Source organism: Rhinolophus hipposideros (assembly GCF_964194185.1).
Source record: "Rhinolophus hipposideros genome assembly, chromosome: 9".
Classification (NCBI taxonomy): domain Eukaryota; kingdom Metazoa; phylum Chordata; class Mammalia; order Chiroptera; family Rhinolophidae; genus Rhinolophus; species Rhinolophus hipposideros.
Window position 1 is genome coordinate 12,898,752 of NC_138055.1, and position 20,757 is coordinate 12,919,508.

At 50.6% G+C, this 20,757-nt stretch overlaps 1 protein-coding gene across 1 annotated transcript in view; it reads left to right on the forward strand.

The window, feature by feature from the left end:
• SYN3 (synapsin III) overlaps positions 1-20,757 on the forward strand; it is a 417,649-nt gene that overhangs the window by 388,846 nt on the left and 8,046 nt on the right. Inside the window, exons 8-12 of the mRNA XM_081059169.1 lie at positions 3,947-4,089; positions 8,947-9,021; positions 14,017-14,119; positions 19,081-19,215; positions 20,422-20,509. Of these exons, the coding sequence (XP_080915295.1) occupies positions 3,947-4,089; positions 8,947-9,021; positions 14,017-14,119; positions 19,081-19,215; positions 20,422-20,509 (544 nt within the window). The remainder of the gene's footprint in view (positions 1-3,946; positions 4,090-8,946; positions 9,022-14,016; positions 14,120-19,080; positions 19,216-20,421; positions 20,510-20,757) is intronic.

Genomic DNA, 20,757 nt, shown 5'->3' on the forward strand with positions numbered 1-20,757 from the left:
AGATTCCCTCCCTAGGCCAGCAGCCATATGGCTGCTTGTCCCCAATACCCAACCCTCACCCCACCTGTCCTTTATGCCTGAGGACCAGCCCAGGGTCCCATCCAGCACTCGCCCACCTGGCTCCAGGACACCTGCCCCTTCTCCAGAATCCCTGCCTCCATCAGGATCTCAAGGGCTCATGATATAAGTAAACTTGGGGAGCGTGGAATCCTCTCTGAGTACTTGCAGAAAAATTCATCGTATAAGAGATAGGTTTCCCTGAGACATATTTTCTTTGTCTTTTTTAAAGAATGGATCTTTATCCCGCCTTCTTAAATGCAATCCAGCAAATACATCTGGGGCATCTGCAATGTGCCAGGTAGCAGTGTTGCTACTAGAAAGGAGACACACTCTCTGTCCTCAAGAAGCTCACAGTCTAATGAGAGACAGAAATAGGTGGAGCCAGAGATGGAGCTGGGTTTTATGGTGCCCTGACATACAATCTGGAAGCTGTCTATGAGGAAAAAAACATAAAATCTCTAGGAATACTGGGCCAGGGCCTCTCCTGGGGGTTTGGAAGAACCCACATAGGAGAATTCTGAGTTACATCCTCACGCCTGGAGAGAGCAGGATGAGCACCCCCACCCCAAACCACCCAGGTGACTATAAGAGACAGGGGTTCACAAAGGGAGGTTGGGCTGACCACTAACTCAGTAACGAATTCAACCCCGATGTTTACACTTTCTCTCTTTGTTCTCTTTTTCTAACTTGTGAATAAATGAATGCATGAATGATGCATTCAACATATACCTACGTAGGGCTCCTATAATAATCGGGACAAAGTGCAGCTGCTATAACAAAGACCGAAGGTGGCTTAACCAAGCCAGCATTTTCTCTCCCACCTAAAGGCCTGGGCAAAAGCAGCCCAAAGCTGCTGTGGACTCTCCTTGGTTTCCAGGATCCAGGTTTCCTCCATCCTGTTGATTATCCGTTTCTGGGGTGATACCCTTCAGCCACAAGGTCAAAGAGGATTCCCATGTCAGCCAGCAGGAAGAGGAACGGAAGAAGTGGAAAGGACCCTCCACCCTTCCCTTTAATGGCAGACCTAGTAGTTCAGACCCCACTTTTACTCACGTCTCATTGGCTAGAACGTGGTCCGTGGCCACACACACATGCCAGGGAGGGACATGGGTGGTCATGTGCCCCAGATCAGGGTGTTTCATGGCTCGAGGAGAAGAGACTAGATGTCGTGGACAGCTGGATGGGTGAGACAGCCTGCCTTGTGCACTGTGCTGTGTAGGAAACCAAGATGCAGAGAAGGTCTGGTCCCTTCCAGAGCCAGCAGTGAGAGAACTGAATTAGACCAGCTGCCTCTGTGGGCTCTCACCTCCATTCGTTCTTTTTGGGATCTCTAACGTTCTCTACCAGAACCCACACGTTGGCAGAGAATGAAACACTATGATTATCGAAGGGGAAGTGAGAGGAAACGAAGGCGATATACACTGTGAAGAAGTTGCCAGAAAAAAGGAAAAAAGAATAGTGGTGTGGAAACCAAGTTTCAAAAAGTTCCCCCATTCAGATGTCCGAAGTACCAGAGCAGGATGAGGGTCAAAGAACTCTCCTGGATTCACCAAGGAGGAGGTCAAAGGGGACCTTTGCCCAGTCGATTTCAGTGAAGCGGTGGGGAGTGAAATCTGAAGAGAGTAGATTTAGGAGTGAGTGGGACATGAGGATGTAGCGACAGAGAAAACCGTAACTGAGGCATTGGAAAGCAGGAAGGATCCATGACTCTGTTGATTCAGAGGGTAAAGAATCAATAGAGAACACGAGACGAAAAATACCCGGCAAAAATATAGTTTGGCTGCTTTACCAAAAAACAAAGTCACAGTGGCTTAAACAAGGTTAAGGTTTATTTGTGTCTGAGCATACGTAGTCAGGGGCCAATCGGGGACTCCATGGCATTGGGAATCCACGTTCCTTCCACCTTACAACTCAGCCATCATCAATGTGTGGCTTCCGTCCTGTGGTCCAATATGGCCGCTTCAGCTCCCACCATCAGGTCCATATCCCAACCAGGTAGAAGAAGGGAAAGAGAAAGGAAGATTCCCTTTATCTTAAGGGCACCACTCAGAGGTTGCTCACATCACATCTGCTCACATTTTCGTTGACCGGACTTGGAGACTTGGCTACATCTACCTGTAAGGGAGAGTGGGACAAAGTCATCTTTACCTGAGAGACCAGATGCCCAGATAAAGTTAGGGGACCTATTACTGAAGGAGGAGGGCACAGTGAGTAGTCAGCCCTGAAAGAACTAGAACAAAGGATAGGTTCAGCCATGAGTGGGAGGAGGCATGCTGGGAGGAAGAAGTGGGAAAGCTGCTGGGCTTGGAAAAGAATGGAAAAGAGGGAACTCTTGCCAGGTCACCCTTATTTTCTCTGCAAAATGGGACTCAGAGTTATCGCTGAGAGGCGGACTCCCAGGGAGCTGAGAAGAGAGGTTTGCCAAGCCTCTCTCCTGGTCTTGGTTATGATCCACTAGGATGGAACAGCAGCCATGCACCTGCAGATACCCTGAAATGGTTCAAAGAACAGCCATGCTTTTAGCGTCATGAATTTCCTCGCCAGCTCTGTGCTGAGCTGCTGTATGGCCTTGGACCAGGCAAGAAACATTACTCTGTTAAATGGCCAGAATAATGCCCCCGCTGCCCGCCTCCCAGTCCTGTTTTTGGTCCCACAGGAGAGCTGTGAAGATGCTTTGTAAATACTGAAAGTGGGGCACTCGTGGGTGGGCGTCACCATGGAGGGATGCAGTTGCCAGGACAATGGTGAGCCTCGACAGGAGGCAGGAAAAGGCTAGAAGGAAAGGTTGTAGGGACAGGAGAGTCTCCCACACAGGCTGCCAGGCCCCACCTGTCCTCTCCAGGGGGTCCGGGCTCCGCTCACCTCTGGCCCAGCATCAGAACCCCTCTGCTGTCCAGATGAGGGTGACAGGGGCAGGAGTCAGCCTCTGCTGTATCTTAAGATCACCATCGCGGAACCTTGGCTTTGTCCTGCGCACTTGGCCTTGGACTCTCTCCTGGGACCTCTCCCTGACCCTAGGGCCCCACCCTGTGTTCCTGGCCTCAACCCAGTAAACAGTGTGAATTTCTCCACCAGGCCTTTGGCCTAGCAGAGCTAGCTTTGCCCAGTGTGTGCACACTCACACACACACACACACACACGGCCTACATACACAATCACATGTGACAGACACATCACACATATGCAAACACACCGTATACATCCCAAACTGCACATACCACACACGTCTCCCACAAACTTCACACACACACAACGCACATGCACACACCCTCCACATACACACCACACACACATACACACTCCTTTTAACTGGCCTCTCTCTAGCCCCTATCACACCCCTCCATTCAGCCCCTCTATACAACTGCTTAAGTGATTTTTTTCAAAAACACAAATTAGGCTACATTTTCATTTAAACTCCCCTCCTTCTCCCAGGGGCTTTCCAGAGCATTCGGGCTAAAATTCCAGCCCCTTGCCAAGCTCTTGAGGCTGTCTGTGGTCTCTGGTGACCCCGTTCAGCTGTCCCCACCTCGGTCCCATTGGCCAATCTGAACCCGCCCCGCGTGGCTCCTCCTGCCTGTGCTTTGCCCTTCTTCACTCCTCTCCACAGAGCGTCTCTGCTGCCTAGTCGACCTGAAAATCGCACGCTTTCTCCCAAACCCTGTTCAGAGCTCACCCCTTCTACAAAGTTTCCCTTCACTACCCAAGTAGCAGCTCCCTTCCTCTTCAGCAGGTATGCAGTGGAATGACTTGTTTCCTATGTCCATATCCCCTGCTAGGCAGGGGACCTTCTCAAAGTCACTAGATGTGGAGCACAGGGTCCTGCCATTAGGAAGATGCTCGATGAACGCTGGGTGGGGGGCACTCACCTTCTCATCCACCCACACAGATCAAAGTAGAAAACCAGCTTGATTACCAGGACATCACCAGCATGGTAGCTATGGCCAAAACCTACGCCACCACTGAGGCCTTCATCGACTCCAAGTACGACATCCGCATCCAGAAAATCGGATCCAACTACAAGGCTTACATGTGAGTCCCTGAGTGGGGGCAGGGGACTGGGAGGGGGAGGGAGGAGAGCACGGGAAGCAGAGAGATTAGAGACACCTGTCCGGCCCTGTCTCCCCCACCCCAGGCAGAGACGCCCTTCAGCACATCACTAAGCTCCCTTTCCATCTCCTTTACTGACCTTCTTCTCTGATCTGTACGCCTGAGCTCTGACGTTTCACCACAGCTTATCCCAGGGTGGAAATCTGTCTATCCAAACGAGGGCTGCCTCCCCGGAGGAAGAAAGACACCTGGCATGTTTGGGGGGAACTTCAAGGGTATACGGGATGTACAGCATAGGAGAAAAGACTGAAAGAGAAACCTGGGGACAGGTCAAGGAGGGCCTTAATGCCGTGCTAAAGATTATGCATTTTCTTCTGTTCGCGCGCAAGCAGAGAAGTGGCATGATCTGACCTGTGTTAATAAAAGACGGCTCTGGGGCCATGGGCTGCAAAAGGAGTTTCTCTGAAACCAATAAGACGAGCTAGGAGATGATATCATATTTCTCTGGCTGCAAGCAGCAGAAACCACATCTGACTAATTTGATGGAGCTTTTTAAAGAGCATTTATTAGAAACTCCTGGATGATCAGAAACTCAAACTAACAAATAAACCAAAGTTCTAAATTCGCAATATAAAAACTTTGAGGATCCAGAGCAGCCCCAGGGAACTGCGGGTCCAGAAGCAGTAGACAATCTTCATGGTACCCTGACTGGGAAGTGGGTCTGCCCTAATCATTTTCAGGACTTAACTCAAGATTATGCTTTCAGGGCGGACGGGTGGCTCCGTTGGTTAGAGCGCGAGCTCTGGGCAACAGGGCTGCGGGTTCGATTCCCACATGGGCCAACGAGCTGCACCCTCCACAACTAGAATGAGGTCAATGAGCTGTCGCTGAGCTCCCAGATGGCTCAGTTGGTTGGAGCACGTGCTCTCAACCACAAGGTTGCCGGTTAGACTCCTCAACTCCCGCAAGGGATGGTGGGCTGTGCCCCCTGCAACTAATAATGGCACTGGACCTGGAGCTGTGCTGCTCCCTCCATAACTAAGATTGAAAGGACAACAGCTTGACTTGGATGGAGCTGCTGAGTCCTGGGAAAAACACACTACTGTTCCCCAATAAAAAGTACTGGAAAGACACACTGTTCCCCAATAAAGTCCTGTTCCCTTTAAAAAAAAAAATTATGCTTTCATGGCAACAGTGCTGATTAGTCCAGCTTGGGTCACAGGCTTTGGTTAGAGAAAGGCAGAAAACCCAAATGGAGAGTCCCACCAAGGTGGCACGCAATAGTGAAAATTGAGATGTAGCGACGGCGGGCAAAGGAATGAATAACAGAAAATCCAACACACATTCACCCCAGGGTGGCTGGGGCAAGGGATGACTCAGCTGGAGCTGCCGTTATGAGGATGAGTGCGAGTTCTTGAGCAGGTGGGAGGGCAGGTCTTTAGAGAGGCCTTACGTGCTCCACGGCCTCTCTCTCACTTTGGAATGTTGTGGTTGGTTCCACTTGAAATGATGAGACCCTGGAGAGCCAACCAGTGCCTGCTTGCCAAGCATTTATGGAGCACTGACTATGTACATGGCGGCGTGTTGGAGGACTACAACATCTGGCTCTGGACAGCTGGAAATCTCTATGTGCTTCTGTGAGGTGGAGCTTGTGCCCTAGGTCAGGGTCAGCCAACCACAGCCCACACACCAAACCCAGCTGCCACCTGTTTCTGTAAATAAAGTTGTATCCACCACAGCCAAACACGTTCATATATGGATTAGTACGTAGGGCTGCTTCTGCACTGCCTCGACCAAGGGTCAGCAAACTTATTCTGCAAAGTGCCAGATGGTCATCTGGGGCTTTGCAAGCCAGACAGTCTCCGCGGTCACTACTCCACTCTGCCATTGCCTGGGAAGCTGGAGAAGATGCAGGCCGTTGACCTACAAGGAAAGAGTCCCAGGAAAGGGATAGAGCCAGTTCCCAAAGAATACTTGTGTCCTGTCCTGCCAACCACGCACTCTCTTCCACCCACATGCCACGGCTCTCAGATGCCCCCGGGGTGACCATGAATTGTAATGGTCACCCCTGTGAGTGAGGAGACATCCCAGTGTGGCAGGCAGTCCAGTGCATTCCTGAGGCCGCCGCCGTCCATCATGCTATCGCTTCCCTCCTCTGCTCATTGTCAGAGTTTCCACTTGACATTGAGACACCTTGTCCTAGTTTCTCTTCTTAAGGATTACCTCATTGCAGCATTCTTTATGCTGAGCTTTCCTTCCGTGACAGCTCCAATTTGTCATTAGTTATAGCATTTCCTGGACCCTGGGTTGGCCCAGATCGGAGGGAGGGGGCTCGTGTCAGTCCTCAGTGTAGAACGTCCTCTCCACCCCCGACCATTCAGCCTCCTTTCTGTCCTATTTCCTGCCCTGCACTCAGGCCTTTGTGCTTGTTGCTACTTTGGTGTCATTGTTTTCAGGTTTTCTCAGCAAACAGATCTAGGAAGGATATATGTGTATCTTAACCCACATATACGCACATATCTGTAATTATTTCTATAACAATATCCATCTACGTCTAAAGCTAAATGAAGTTCATATTGATGTCTCAGATTTTCATCTAGTGGCACAATTCATTTTAGCCTTCCCAGATTGTTTATCTATAACTTCCCACTCCAACAGGGAAAAACCTGGCTGCCACCATCCCCCATCCGTGTACTCATTTGTTCAATCCCAGGATACGTATACAGATGCGGAACCGTTAACTCATCGTCTATGAGAAACACTACCAGCTTAAGGACAGTTCCTTTCGTATTTAGTCAGCCAGTCTCCACTCATTCCCAAGGTTACTCTAGGTCGACTCCTTTCCCTCACCCCCACCCTCTTCAGCAAGGGGGTCAGTGTCATACATTTGTGATGTAGATAGATGCTTTTGTCACAGTTTACATTCCATCCAATATTCCAGCAGCTGCATTACATTTGGGCCAACTGACTATTTTCCCCAAGCCTGAGATGGGCTCTGCCTCGGACAGTCATAGTTAAGGGCATGGAGTTTCTCAGATATGGTTTGGCGGCTTCTGCCACTAAGTGGGAATGATAATAATAATAATGCCCACGTCATTAGGTTTCGTGAGGCTGAAATAAGCCAGTGCTTATAAAGCCCTTAGACCCATGTCTCACTCATAGAAAGCACTCATTAAATATCAACTCTCACTATCATTATCTTCTTGGAAGGAGAGCAGTCTGGCTGCGTTCCTGCTGCTTCTGGCATTCGAATGCCTTCTTTTCTTGTCTCCACTTCCTGAAAAATAATAGTAGCACCTGTTATACAAAGAGATTGATGGGAATATTTCCTTTAACCTACACCATACCCTAGAAGGACGGTACTTTAATTATTCCCATTTTACCAACGAAAAAATAAAGACTCAGAGTTGTAGTCCACGGTTATACAGCTAGAAAATACTGGAAGCAAGATTCAAACTCACATCTGTCTGACTCAAGTCTCTTCTTACCTTCTCTTACCACAGTATAGATCCCATTATACCAAACTCTACTCATCTTGATGGCTACCTTCTGGGATCACATTACATGGCTGTGGTTTCTTCTTTGCTTCCCCAGAGCGCTTCCCTCCTTATGTATATTGATAACCCTGCCATGCCTATAGTCTCGTTTTAGGGTAGTCTACCCTTCTAGGTAGTGAGCAGCCTGAGGAGGGGGTCACCTCTGCACACTCAGACCATTTCCCATGACATATGGTGGCCCACTGAGTGCTTACCAGATTGAATGGAGTTGAGTTGAGCTGCTAAATGAAACTGAACTGACATAAAGCTTATCAATGTGGCCCTACCCCTTAGTACTTATGACTCCTAGTGGCCGCCGTCTATTCTCAGAATCTGCTGTCCTCAGGTACATTTTATTTTCTCTTTTAGAAGGACATGTTTTTATAGCAATTCCTCTCCCCAGTTCACCCTTTAATCTCAACCACATGCCTCACCTTGGCTGTAAAACCAACAGCTTTACCTCTGCCACTTTGCTGAGTCTGGATTTGCCATTGGAGATGGTTTATCTGGATTCTCCCCCAGAATACACAGTCCCTTACCCACCTACAATGCCAGGTCCCACTGGACATCAGTAGATGAGTGAAACGTGTCGTCTGCCCTCAGGGAAGACAAGACACGAATGCAGTCGTTACAGGTGAGATGAGCATTACTGGGCATTGGTATAGGGTATAGTGTAAGGAGGTCTACTTTTGTCAGGGAAAGTAGGCTGCCAAGAAATCACATTTCAGATGAGACTTAGGAAAGCAAAGATAGAGATGAAGACTGGATCAGGCAAAGAGGAGATGTGTGGGGGCCTTGACATAGGAAAGAGCGGTGGGCATTAGAGCACCCAAATGGTGGACAGTTGTTGCTGGAACACAAAAGTCAAGGGAACTGAGAGGGTAAGGAGGCCCAAGGCCTTCTTCTCTTCACCATCGAAGAGCAATCACTTCTCTCCATGGGTCATTTTCCCTACATTTGGGGACTCTTAAAAAATTCCAGCATCACCAGGGGTTATACTACCCTAGTTCTCCTTCTCAAAAACAGAGGCCACAGTTTGGGGGATTTCATCTGATGGTGTAGACATTTTCCTAATTTAATTTTTAGATTTCAAAGGTGGCTTTGACAAAGACGCATAAGATCCAAGAAATAAAGTAATCAACATGAAAAATAAAGCTGAGGACAAGATGTGTTCATAAGAATACATGTGAGAATATGAGCCAAATATTTGAATCAGAGCCTCCTAACAGCCAAAGCAAAGGAGGAAAGCAGATCAGTGACCGATGTCCCTAATGCCTTCACTGTGTTATTTGTTCTGATCCAGGAGAACCTCCATCTCTGGAAACTGGAAGGCCAACACAGGCTCTGCCATGCTGGAGCAGGTGGCCATGACAGAGAGGTAAGAGACAAAGGAGGGGCTTAGGGAGAGGCATCAGCCATGGTGGAAGGTGGGTGAGGGACACAGTAAGGAGTCTGCAAGAAATGCCACCTCCCCTCATCACCGACAGGGCACTTTCCAAGGCATGTTCCCCTTTATTGCCCATTACAACCTATAGGACAGGTATTATAATAATCCCATTTTACAGATGGGAGAAGAAAGTTCAGAGAGGGGAAATGATTTGTCCAGGGTCAGAGAGCTGATCAATGACAGAGCTGAGAACAGAACCATGAGGTCTTGACTCCAAATCCAGAGGCCTTTCCACTCCTGCCCGGCTGCTGCAGGAAGAAAAGAGTGAGTCCTTACCAGTCTCTCCCTGCTCTGACAGCTGCACAGAAGCACCAGGGCTGTTGGAGTGTTCACTCCTCTCTCAGACTTATTTCCATCTCAGTGTGAGGAGGGAGAGGTTTCCTTTGAATCATTAATGTGACGTCAGTGTGTTCTGGCTGAAGGTCCCTTGGGTCTTTGTCCCTTTAAACACTGCTGTGAGCCACCCTCACCCGAAGAAGGGCCAGTCACCTGCTCTCAGGGCCAGCAGCACACACACACTCTTTCCTGCATGCCCAGGGACCTATGCATGCAAGCATGCAAAGGTGCTGGACAGAGCGTGGGCTATGGGGTCAAAAAGATCTGTCCAGTGAAGATGAATTGAGTGCCTATTGCGTTCCATGGTGTGCTGAGCATGAAAGGGTCCAAGATGAAAAGATCCAATCCTTCCCTTTAAGAATTCTCTATCAGTTGCAAGTATCAGAACACGAATGAGATTGGTTTGAGCCCAAAGGAGGATTTATAGGCTTGTGGTGATAAAAATTCCAGAGGCACAGCTCCAGGTAAGACTTTAGGAATCATTGGACCCACTTCAGTTCAGCTTTCTTCTGCGTTGGCCTCAGTTTGGCGAGCTCGCTCATATGGTGACCCATAATGACTCCAGACTTACATCCTGATAATGTCAAGTCCAGCAGAAAGAATACTTCTCTTTCTCAGTCATTTCAGCCAAATCCTGGGCTTGAGCCTTATTCAGTGAGTGGCCTGGCTTAGGTCACATGACTATCCCAGAACCAATCACTGTGGCTCAGAAAGCTGCAATGCTGTGATTGGATTGGCCTATGTCACATCTGCCCTGGGAGAATGGAGTGGTACCACCCTGCTATAGCAACAGTGACTGAGTGAGACTTAGGAAGGAATATGCCACCAAGGAATATTAAGAAGTCTTTAGTAGGAAGGAAAACAAATGTTGTGCAGACTAAAATTACAGATGCCCACTCTCAGTTTCCCCAGCTGACAAAAGAGACAAAGAGTGTGGTCAAGTTAGGGTGAAAGTGAGAGTTGGGTGCTTGCAGTGGAAGCACAGAGAAGGGACACCCAACACAGACGAGGTCAGGGAAGGCTCGCTGAAGGAGGTGGTGTAAAGAATGAGTAGGAGTTGGAGAATCACATTGTAAAGAACGAGTAGGAGTTGGAGGCATTCCTTTATTACTTTGTCCGTTATTTGTTGAACATCATCTGGGAACCAGTTATTGAGCTAGGCCCTGGGGAAACGGTGGAAAACAAGATGGACATGGTCCCGACCCTCATCAAACTTCCCGTTCAGGAGCTCTAAGCTGAGGAAGCAACATGAACAAAAGTAAATGGTCTTGCACCTCCCACGCTGTATTACCTAGGGGTAAGTTAACTAACCTTTCTGAATTTCTTCGACTTTAAATTGGAGGTATGATTATACCCAAGGTAGAGTGCTGATTGAGAGTGGTGTTTAATACCTAATCCAGTACTGGCCAGTGGCCAGGAGGGGCGTGGTAAATGTTGGCTTCCTTCCCTTTCCCTCAGTCCCAGGTGGCAGCTGCTGCCTTCAGTCTTGGAACCCACCTATGCTAACTAGCCGCAGGGCGGTGTGCTCATTACCTGGCACAACCAATCATCTGGTCTGGGGCACTCACGTCCTTCTCCCGGTGGGCATTCATGGGATAGTTGTGGCCCTGTTCTCCATGGCCTTTCTGACTGTGAACCAGCCTTCCCCAATGCCTCATGAGCTGCTCATAAATGTCCCCAGCAGGCCACCATCCCTGGCTTTGCTCCGTTCCAGGCAACGTGGGCCATCCTTGCAGGAGCCCACCACAGCAACGGCCTGGAATTCACTTTCCCTTCTATAAAGTCATGGGCAGTACCCCAAGGCCTGGGACAGAGCTCCCCAATCCCATCTCTACAGGGGAGAAATCCCTGGGGGCCCATAAACAGGCACCGACCACCCCTCCCTCAGCCTGGTTCAACTTCTTGCCAGGTAGCCTCTCTCCTGGGCAAAACCAATGATGTAGCTTGGTCAGTGCTAGTCCCCCCAGGCTGGAGGGGAGCCTGGACCCCATGTTCTGCAGGCTCTCCCTCACTGCTCCACCTGTGAAGTCCCTTCCTGGATCCTGGGGTGGAGGGACTGTGCCCCATCAGGTGCACCCAGCAGGTGACCCAGAAGTTCATCGTTGAAAACAACCTGTAGATCCCAGGCCCTTGTTCCCACACCCCTCCCCCAACATCAAAAAGCAACCAGAAATGGTAGGAATTCTGGAAAGCAGTCAAAGCTCCACAGCAACCCAGCAAACACCCAATGAAGAAAAAAAAAATCACATCCAAAAGAGTAGGAAAGCCTGTGATGTCTCTTGCACAGGTCCCTTGCTTTGGAGCGCGGTCTTGCTCTGAAGGAGCCAGCAGCCTAGATCCCAGTTGCCTCCCTCTAACTGGAGGGAGCAGAGCAGACCTTACTGGCAAAATTCTGACCTGTCTGGAGGCTGCCTGAAGGACTGGGCTCAGTCCTGTCTAAAGGCAGGAAAAGCAATTCTCCCTGCTCATGGAAGCTGGGCACCTCGGACCTGCCGACCCCTGGAGAAAGAGAACACAGGTGGAGACATATAATGGTCCTGAGGGAAAGTTGAGGTGAGACTCTTCGGGAAGGTCAGACACTTAAACCTGCCATGTGTGTGAGAGAACTGAGAAAGCCACATGCAGTCTTGGGCAAGATATGCACAGGAAAGACCCGAGAAAACCTTAACTTTTCACCTGGACGGAGCCCTAGGCTCAGAGCACAGGTACCTAATCAGTGAGACTGCCCAGCAGAGTCCATCTGCAGAGACTGGACAGGTGGTTGCTTTTTTCAAATGCCCAATTTTCAACAGAGAGTAAAACATATGGTGATGGGAAGAGAACTGACTCTGGGTGGTGAGCACACAGTGTGATATATAGATGATTATTACAGAATTGTACACCTGAAACCTATGTGACTTCACTAACAATTGTCACCCCAATAAACTTGAATTTAAAAAAAGAAAAAAGAAAGAAACCAACCTATAGAAACCAGCTGCCTTTTGGCCTAAATCCAGACTTCTGTCTCAGCGCACGGGTCTCCCTAAGCTGGAGCTGTCCCACCAGTCAGCCATTGGTGCCACATACTGGGACCCAGATCAGAGAGCCCAGAATGCTCTTAGAGCTCCAAGGACCAAAGGTTGTCCCCAGATGTGGCTACACGTGAAAATCACATGGGAAGCTTTAAAAACTTAGAGAGATTATTCTAACATAGGGCAGGGCCCCCAAATCTGGCTGTTTATTTGCATGTTTGTTTGTTTAACTCTTCTGGCGATTCTGATGCACAACTAGAATCAGACCTAGGCCTTCCCACTTTTCAGATGGAGAAACTGAGATCGCAAGAGGGAAAGGCTCACCCAAAATAACATTTATGAACTTCTCTGAACCTCAGTCTCCTCATCAGTAAAATGGGTTCAACCTTCCTGATAGAGCTGTTAAGGGGGTTATTGAGAATGAGGAATCAACCCCCCATGGTATGACTGGCACATACCACATGCTCCTTACTACAGGTGAATAAAAGAACTGAACTAAGAGCCAGGAGATCTGGGTAATCCTGGCTCTATTACCATCTTGCTGTGTGACCTGGCCAAGCCGCTTTCCCTCTCTGGGCCTCAATGGGCACTGGCAGATAAGACGAGAGAGTTGGTTCTAAGAACACTTGAGCCATGATCTCTCCTCATTCCAGGCCTTAGAGCTCAGAGACACAAATAGATCTCAGAGCAAGCGTGCCCTGTGTGACCCTGGAGAATGGGGAGAGAAGCAAGAACATTGACACAAAGTCCCCTGTGACTCCCAAATCCAGCCACCACAGGGGAAGCCAAGTGCAAGCCCGGGAAAACTTCTCTGATACAGCCATCCCCTTGTTGCAGGGGCAAAGTCCAGTGTGGAGATCTTTCCCCTACAAAGCAAACTGGCCTCGCAGCCATCAAGTGGCTGGAAAGAGAACAAAGCCAGCAGGTCCACAGGGCCAGGCCCCTGGCCCTGGCGCAGCCTGCCAGGCTCCCCCGCCTGCCCACCCCAGGCTCAGGGGAGAATGCGCGCTTTGTCCCCCTCGGGCTCTCATCTAGCCTGGTCGCTGGGGCTGGAAGGGCGGCCTGGGAGGGATTTCTGGAGCCCCTTTGAGCAGCTTTCCCAAGGGAAAAGTACTGCAGAGGCGGCTGGGCATCCGGGACGGCTCTGGGTGGGGGCAGGGCAAGCTCCCCACTACTGTGGAGCCAGCAAGATTCTGGGGTGGATCTGGGGACCTCGCCCAACTCTTTCTCTCCCTCATTCTTTCTTTCTCCTGCCTGCCTGGCTCCCTTTGTGTTCTCTTTCCCTCTCTCTCACTGTCCATCTATGTCTCTGCCTTTTTTATTTTTTTACTATTCTATCTCTCCTACTGCCTCTCTGTCTCTCTCTGTGTCTCCGTCTCTTTTTGTCTCTCTGTCTCGTTATTTCTTACCATCTGTCTCCATCTCTGAATGGATGCACGTGGGTCACTGTCTCTCCCGCTGCCTCTTTTTCTGTGTGTCTCTGTGTCTCTCCGTCTCTCTCTTTACCTCTCTCTTCCTCTGCTCCCCCTTCCCTGCTCTCTGCCCTCTACACTCCCTGTCTGTCTTTCCGTTCCTGCAGGTACAGGCTGTGGGTGGACAGCTGCTCCGAAATGTTTGGTGGCCTAGACATCTGCGCTGTCAAGGCCGTCCACAGCAAGGATGGCAGAGATTACATCATCGAGGTGAGGGATGATGCCGAGGTCCTCCTGGCCAGGTCTGAGGGAAGGAATCCAAGCATGGCCTCCAGCACGGTCAGCTGTGTCCTGACTCGTGGCCTGGACACATGCAGCGCAGAGGCTTCTCAGCCAGCACCCTCACACACCTCCCTGTCCCCACCCTCAGCCGTACGGAAAGCCTTTGTGCCCAGGGCTTCTGAGCTGAGCCTCGAGAGCTCCAGGCATGAGGTTTGATGACTTTCCCTGAGCCCTGGGCCTAAGGGTAGTGTAAAAACATCAGGAGGAGAGGCATCACGATTCTGTCCCATGGAGCCGCTTCAGCTTTCTCAGTGTCCAAGTGTCTAAAGTCACCGTGCAGAGTTTCCTCCCTCTGTTCATTCAACAATATGTACATCAGGGCTCTCAAGGGCTAGGCCTGGGTGAGGCTTTGGGGACCTAAAACAGACACAGGGTCTGCAGGTTTGAGGGGAAGAAGGATGATACACAAGTAATAACAGAGCGTTGAAGGTTAGTGAAGAGGACACAGCCTGCAGAGGTGTGAATGGAGGGCAACCTGTAGGGAACTTAATTGTGAGAGAGGCTCACGAGAGGCTGTGGCTCCTGGAAGCTCTCCCCGGTCTCCTGCAGCCCTCAATGCCCTGCTATCCTCTGGGACTGTCACCTACATGTCTCTGGAATCTGACACCCTTGCACCAACTTCCTGTCTCTGCTTCTACCAACCCCACCATCCCCCTCTCTTTTCCATGACCCCTCCCATCACTCTTGTGGTCCCCAGTCCTCCTCTATGCTCCCCCCAATTCCCCTTTGTGTTTCTCCCCATCCCACAATCCCTCTCTCTTCTCATGACTGCTCTGTGCCTCTCCTGGTCCCACGAGCCTCCTCTCCCTCCCTAACTCCCCTTCCCTGCCCCACACCGTCACAGCCCACCGCTTTGCCCTGAAAGTGCCCCTGTGGCCTCCGAGTTCTCCCTTCTCTCCCCAATTTCACATCACACTTACACACACACACACAAACCTCCCAAGAGCCCCTTCTAGCACTCCCTTTCTGTGGCCTACTCCTCACACCACAGCAGAGGGGCGGGCAGTGCTGACACCAGGCCAAGACACGTGAGGGAGAGCCCTGCAGCTGTCCCCTCCGGGGTGTGGCGGCTAATGGGAAGCACATGGCGGGGTGCCCACAGGAGCCAGCTAGTCCTCAGCCCCTCATGTGTGCCCCACTCCCTGGGACCCACGGGGCAGCAGGACAAGGTGAGTCGATGGCAGAGAGCCTGGCTGTGCTCCCCCAGCCATGCCAGGAGGGCATTCACACCCATTCCCAGGGAGTGGCCGCCCTCGGAGGTGAAGGGGAAGACGTCCCAGGTGAGACAGTCCCTCTACCCAGACAGGCCAGGAAGCTCCCACGAGGAGTTGCATCTGCGTTTGCAGGTTTAGTCGTGCTCTGGAAAACAGTGCCCCCTCGAGTCCAGGAATGGCTTTGCCTCTGGCTGCCACCATACCTAAGATTCCCCCAGTAGCCCTCCTCAGAGGAGACATTGAAGGGGCCGGGAGCAGAGCCAGGCTACAACCTGGAGGGATGAGCGCCCACCTTTCTGAGGTGCCCTGGGAGCTTCATACCAAGGGCCCTTCTGCTGGGGCACTGCATCTCTTGAGACCCCTCCTGGCCCTCCTGCCTCTGAATCACCTCACAAGACCACCAGACATGAACTCAGGTTTGGCACTCAAGCATTCATTCATTCATTCATTCATTCATTCATTCATTCACCATTGAGCCCCGCCCCTGGGCCCCAGCCCCTGAGCCAAGTGATGGGGATACAGCAGTGAACATGGTAGCAGGGTCCCTACTTCCTAAAGCTCCCATCTGGAGAGGTGATTGGCAATCACCAGGATGAGGGACTCCTGGACTCCCCTCCCCTCCATCCTGTGAGGTTAGCCCCTTCTCCCTGTATTAGCATTATCTCTGCCCTCCCGAGCTCCTGCCTCTCTGCATTTCCTCAACTTTCACTCTTAGGAAACAAAAATCTGTACTCATAGGCCCAGGCTCCCTGCCTCCAGACACTCAGAATGGTCATGGATGAAAAACCTTTCACATTAGAAAACAACTTCTCAAAAATGTTCCAGAGGGAAAAAAAAATAATAGCTTTTTCAGACTTTTTTTTTTCTCTCAGAAACATTGAAGAGTTGTTTCCCTTGTTTGGGGGTTTAGGGTGGGGTCAAGAGAGATCTTGCTACCAGGAAGACAAAAGGTATTTTTCCCCAGTTTGGAAAAAAAGGCAGAAGAGATCCAAAAATACTGGTTTCGTCAGCCACCTCTGCGGTGAGAACATAAAATGTGTGTGACATGTTTTGTGAAGATCCTCAAAGTGAAATACTCAGGGGAAAGACCCTTGAACTTGTCCTCCATGACCTGTCCAGGGAATAGCAGTGCTCACTGGAAAAATGTTTCCCTGGGGAGACCAGAGTGTCCACTTCCTTTGGCTGTGTTCACCATGGGGATTCCAAAATGCTCTGACCTCGGGTTCCTTGTGGTGGCTGTTTTCCATTACAGAGAATGGAAGAAACAGAAACCAGGACAGCAAGAGGTGGACAGGGTCAGAAGGAGAAGGGACAGGCCTATGTGCATTTAGACTCCACAGTTATCATTCAACTCTGCCCACATTGACTAAGAGACTATCTGTGTGACACGCACTGGAATCTGGGATGCCAGAGACCCAGGCCCAAACCATGAGGATCTTAATCTGAGGACAGTTTTCAGGGCCATGCTAGAATCATCATTCACATCCTTGAGTTTGGTTTTCAGCTTCCCGACCATAGCGGACACTTTAGACTTAAAGACCCCCTACAAATCCCAGCTGGAAGGGTGTTCACAACTGCCCAAACCCCTCAGTTTACAGGTGGGCTCACAGAGCAAAGGTGACCTACCCAACATCACACAGCAAGTCCGTAGCAGAGCCTAGGCCTGGAACCTTGGTTTCCTGTTCCCGGTTCTGACCATAGAGAGCTGTTTCCGTGCTTGACGAGAAGTAAAAGAGCCGTGGCTTTGCTCGTGAGGTGTCCTTGAATTTGCCACTTCCTTGACCCGCAGTTTCCTCAGCATTAAGATGAGGATAATAATAGTACCTGTTTCAAAGAACTATTCTGAGATTTGTGTGAGATTGTCCACACCCAGTGCTTAGAACAGTGCCTGGCACATAGTAGGTGCTCAGTACATTATAGTACTTATCAGTATCCTGATCGTTATGAGCAGGACTTATTGCAAGGACTTCTCATTCCTCCATGTAACAGGTAATTATTGAGGGTATACCTGTTTGACAGGACACAGGGCCCATCCCGACCTCAGGTTCTCATAGTCTGGTTGAGGAGACACACGTAAACAGCAGATGACAGTGCTGTGGGGAAGCTCTCCAGTAGGACAACTCCCGCTCTCCAGTAGGACAGTGGGAGTCCGGATGAGAGGTGTCTTATCAGAGCTTGCTCAGCTGGAGAAAGCTTCCCAGAGGAAGGCTAGGTAGGTGTTTCCTGATAGACGAGAGCCAGATAGAGCGAGCTGAGAGAATGGCATGCATAGGGACCCAGAAGAGAGAAAGAACCTGGTGGGTCCAGAGCCTGGACAAAGGGGAAACATGACAGTGAGTTTCGCGGAGGTACAGTGAGTGCAGAGGGCTGGACAGGAGTGAAGGAGTAGAGAGAGGACCGGCCAAGGCCTCACTCCTCTTCACAACTGCCTACAGCTGCTTGTGCCTGGGGAATCACCTGGGTGGTTGGCCTGTGTGACTTTGAACAAGTCCCTTCCCACCTATGAGCCTCAGGTTCCCCAGCTGCAAAAAGAGCAGGATGGGTAAATATGATCTCTCATGCCTCTCTCAATATGCAGTGTTTCCCCAAAAATAAGACCGAACTGGAAAATAAGCCCTAGCATGATTTTTCAGCATGGCATCCCCTAAATATAAGCCCTAATGCGTCTTTTGGAGCAAACCTTAATATAAGACCCAGTCTGGGGGCAGAGGGGTGGCTCAGTTGGTTAGAGTGCAAGCTCTGGGCAACAGGGCTGCCAGTTGGACTCCCACATGGGCCAGCGAACTGCACCTCTGCAACTAGACTGAAGTCAATGAGCTGCCGCTGAGCTCCCAGATGGCTCAGTTGGTTGGAGTGCATCCTCTCAACCACAAGGTTGCCGGGTAGACTCCTCGACTCCTGCAAGGGATGGTGGGCTGCGCCCCCTGCAACTAACAATGGCAACTGGACCTGGAGCTGTGCTGCTCCCTCCACAACTAAGACTGAAAGGACAACTTGACTTGGAAAAGTCCTGGAAGTACACACTGTTCCCCAATAAAGTCCTGTTCCCCTTCCCCAATAAAAAAAAAAAAAGACCCAGTCTTATATTCGGGGAAACACAGTAAGTGCTTTGCCCTCTTTGAGAAACAGCGTGCTCCTGTGGAATGAGTTTCACTCCAAGCATATGTTCTGCCAGAGAACAAGACTTTCCTCTTTCCTCGTCTATCTGAACCCTAGGTCAACCCCAGCCTATGTCTTTTCTTTTTCTTTTTCTTTCTTTTTTGTCATAATCGAACCCCCACCTCACTGCTTCCGGCTTTGTGGAAAGCCTTGACCTTGGGCCAAAGTTCAGGAAGCCAGCCCCTGACCTTGGGCAGGGGCCAAAGTGGGAAAAGAAGGGGCAGAGACCAGTTCCCCAAAGAAAAGAGCAGAAAAGTCACGTTGGCCCTGGGTCGCATTTCTGTAGCCCAGCGACTGTAGACTGAATTGAACCGAATCCAGGGAGTTGATTTAGACTGAACTGCAGGGAACTGGAAATCTCCAAGGGGGCTCATGCCCAGCTGGAGGCGCTGGGCTGGGTGTTTGCATGGAGAACATCACCATCTAGTGGTCACTTCAGTTCTGAGCTCTGCGTCGGCTCTCTCGCCTGGCTACCGCTGGCATGGGCATCCCTCAGGTCTCCTTTCTCTCCCCTAGGTAATGGACAGCTCGATGCCCCTGATTGGAGAGCATGTGGAAGAAGACAAACAGCTGATGGCCGACCTTGTTGTCTCCAAAATGAGCCAATTCCTGATGCCAGGAGGCACAGTGCCCTCACCCCTGAGGCCTTGGGTAAGGTCTTCAGGAACAAAGGAGACTTTGTAGCCATGAGAAATGTCAGGCTGTCCAGGAATGGGGGCCTCTAGATCCAAAGGAGATACCCCTAGGGAGGAACCACCTTGGGGAGAAAGGAATGGTGTGGGAACAGAGTCCCAGAGAGCAATTTCCAGGCTCTCGGCCTCATGTGGAAAGGTGCTGGCTCGGGTAGTCGAGGGCCATCAGCTGTAGCCAATTAGCCACTGATGCCATGGCTACGCTGGTTGGTTGGTTGGTTGGTTGGTTGGTTGGTTGGTTGGTTGGTTGGTTGGCAGGCAGAGAAGCAAAGGGCGGATTGGGGATCATGTGGCTCCTCCTTCCTATGTCTCCAACCCAGCCGCCAGCGATAATATAGTGGTATGACTCCCCTACCTATGGCTCCGTGGGTGTTCCTTTTTGGCCTCACCATGTCCTGCGTTCTTATGTGGGGAGCGGGAGCAGAGACCCTGCATGACAGATGGGTGTGGACGGAGGCTGGGCATGGGGGAGAGCTACACCCTGCTCCTGACAGGGGTTTGGGAGGCTCTGAGGGGCTCTTCCTCCCTCACCATCCTGGGGAGAAAAACCTTGTCTCAAAAGGACTGTGGATAGAGATTGTTAACTGTCAGCTGTCCCTTCTGTGCCCTCCATCCTGGGCCTGAGCAGGGAGCAGTGTGTGTGTGTGTGTGTGTGTGTGTGTGCACGTCTGTGTACACACATGCCCTTTGTGTGATCCCAGGGCACCAGTCAATAGAGACTATTGTGTATTCCAGTTCCCCATCCCCCAACCTCGACAAGCTCCCACACATCGCCTCCCCTCCACACCATGGATTACCAGATCATTCTCCAAAGAATTTGCTAGCTCCCCAGTTTTCTGGAAAAGCAAGTATCAAAAGCTGCTTCCCCTTGCCACATAAAAACTTGGATCTCCAATAGACATTGGAATAATGGTTACATTGGAAGGGGTGGCTGGCTGGGAGGGGGCCCAGGGCAACCTTCTCCACTACAAGTGTCTGTCCTGATCGGGGTGGTGGTCACAGGGGTGCATACATGGGTAAGAATTCATGGTGCCCTACGCTTAAGAATTGCGCACGTTCCGTAAGTTTTACCTCAATGATGAAAACATCTTTGTAAATCCTGCCCTCCCACCCAGGAAGTAAATGACTGGTGATCACAACAGGCTTCTCCTCTCTTCTGCTCTAGGCTCCGCAGACTAAACCAGCAAAATCCCCCGGGCCAGTCCAGTTGGGGACTCCGCTGGGACAGCCCCAGCCACGCCCACCCACACAAGGTAGGACCCACGACCGGCCGAGAGAAACCATCCAGCGAGGATGCTGAAATGCACTCAGAGATCCATGTGTGATTTCCAGAAGGCACTCTGGAAAAATCCATCTTAACACTTTATCCACAGACTATGTGCCCTCGTTCTAGAAGCAGAATGTTTGAGACTGTGGGGTTGGTCACCCCCTTAAAATCAGGAAGGAAAAACAGCAAGTAAATGTATTAAGTACCTAGTGTGTGCCAGGCACTGTGCTTGGG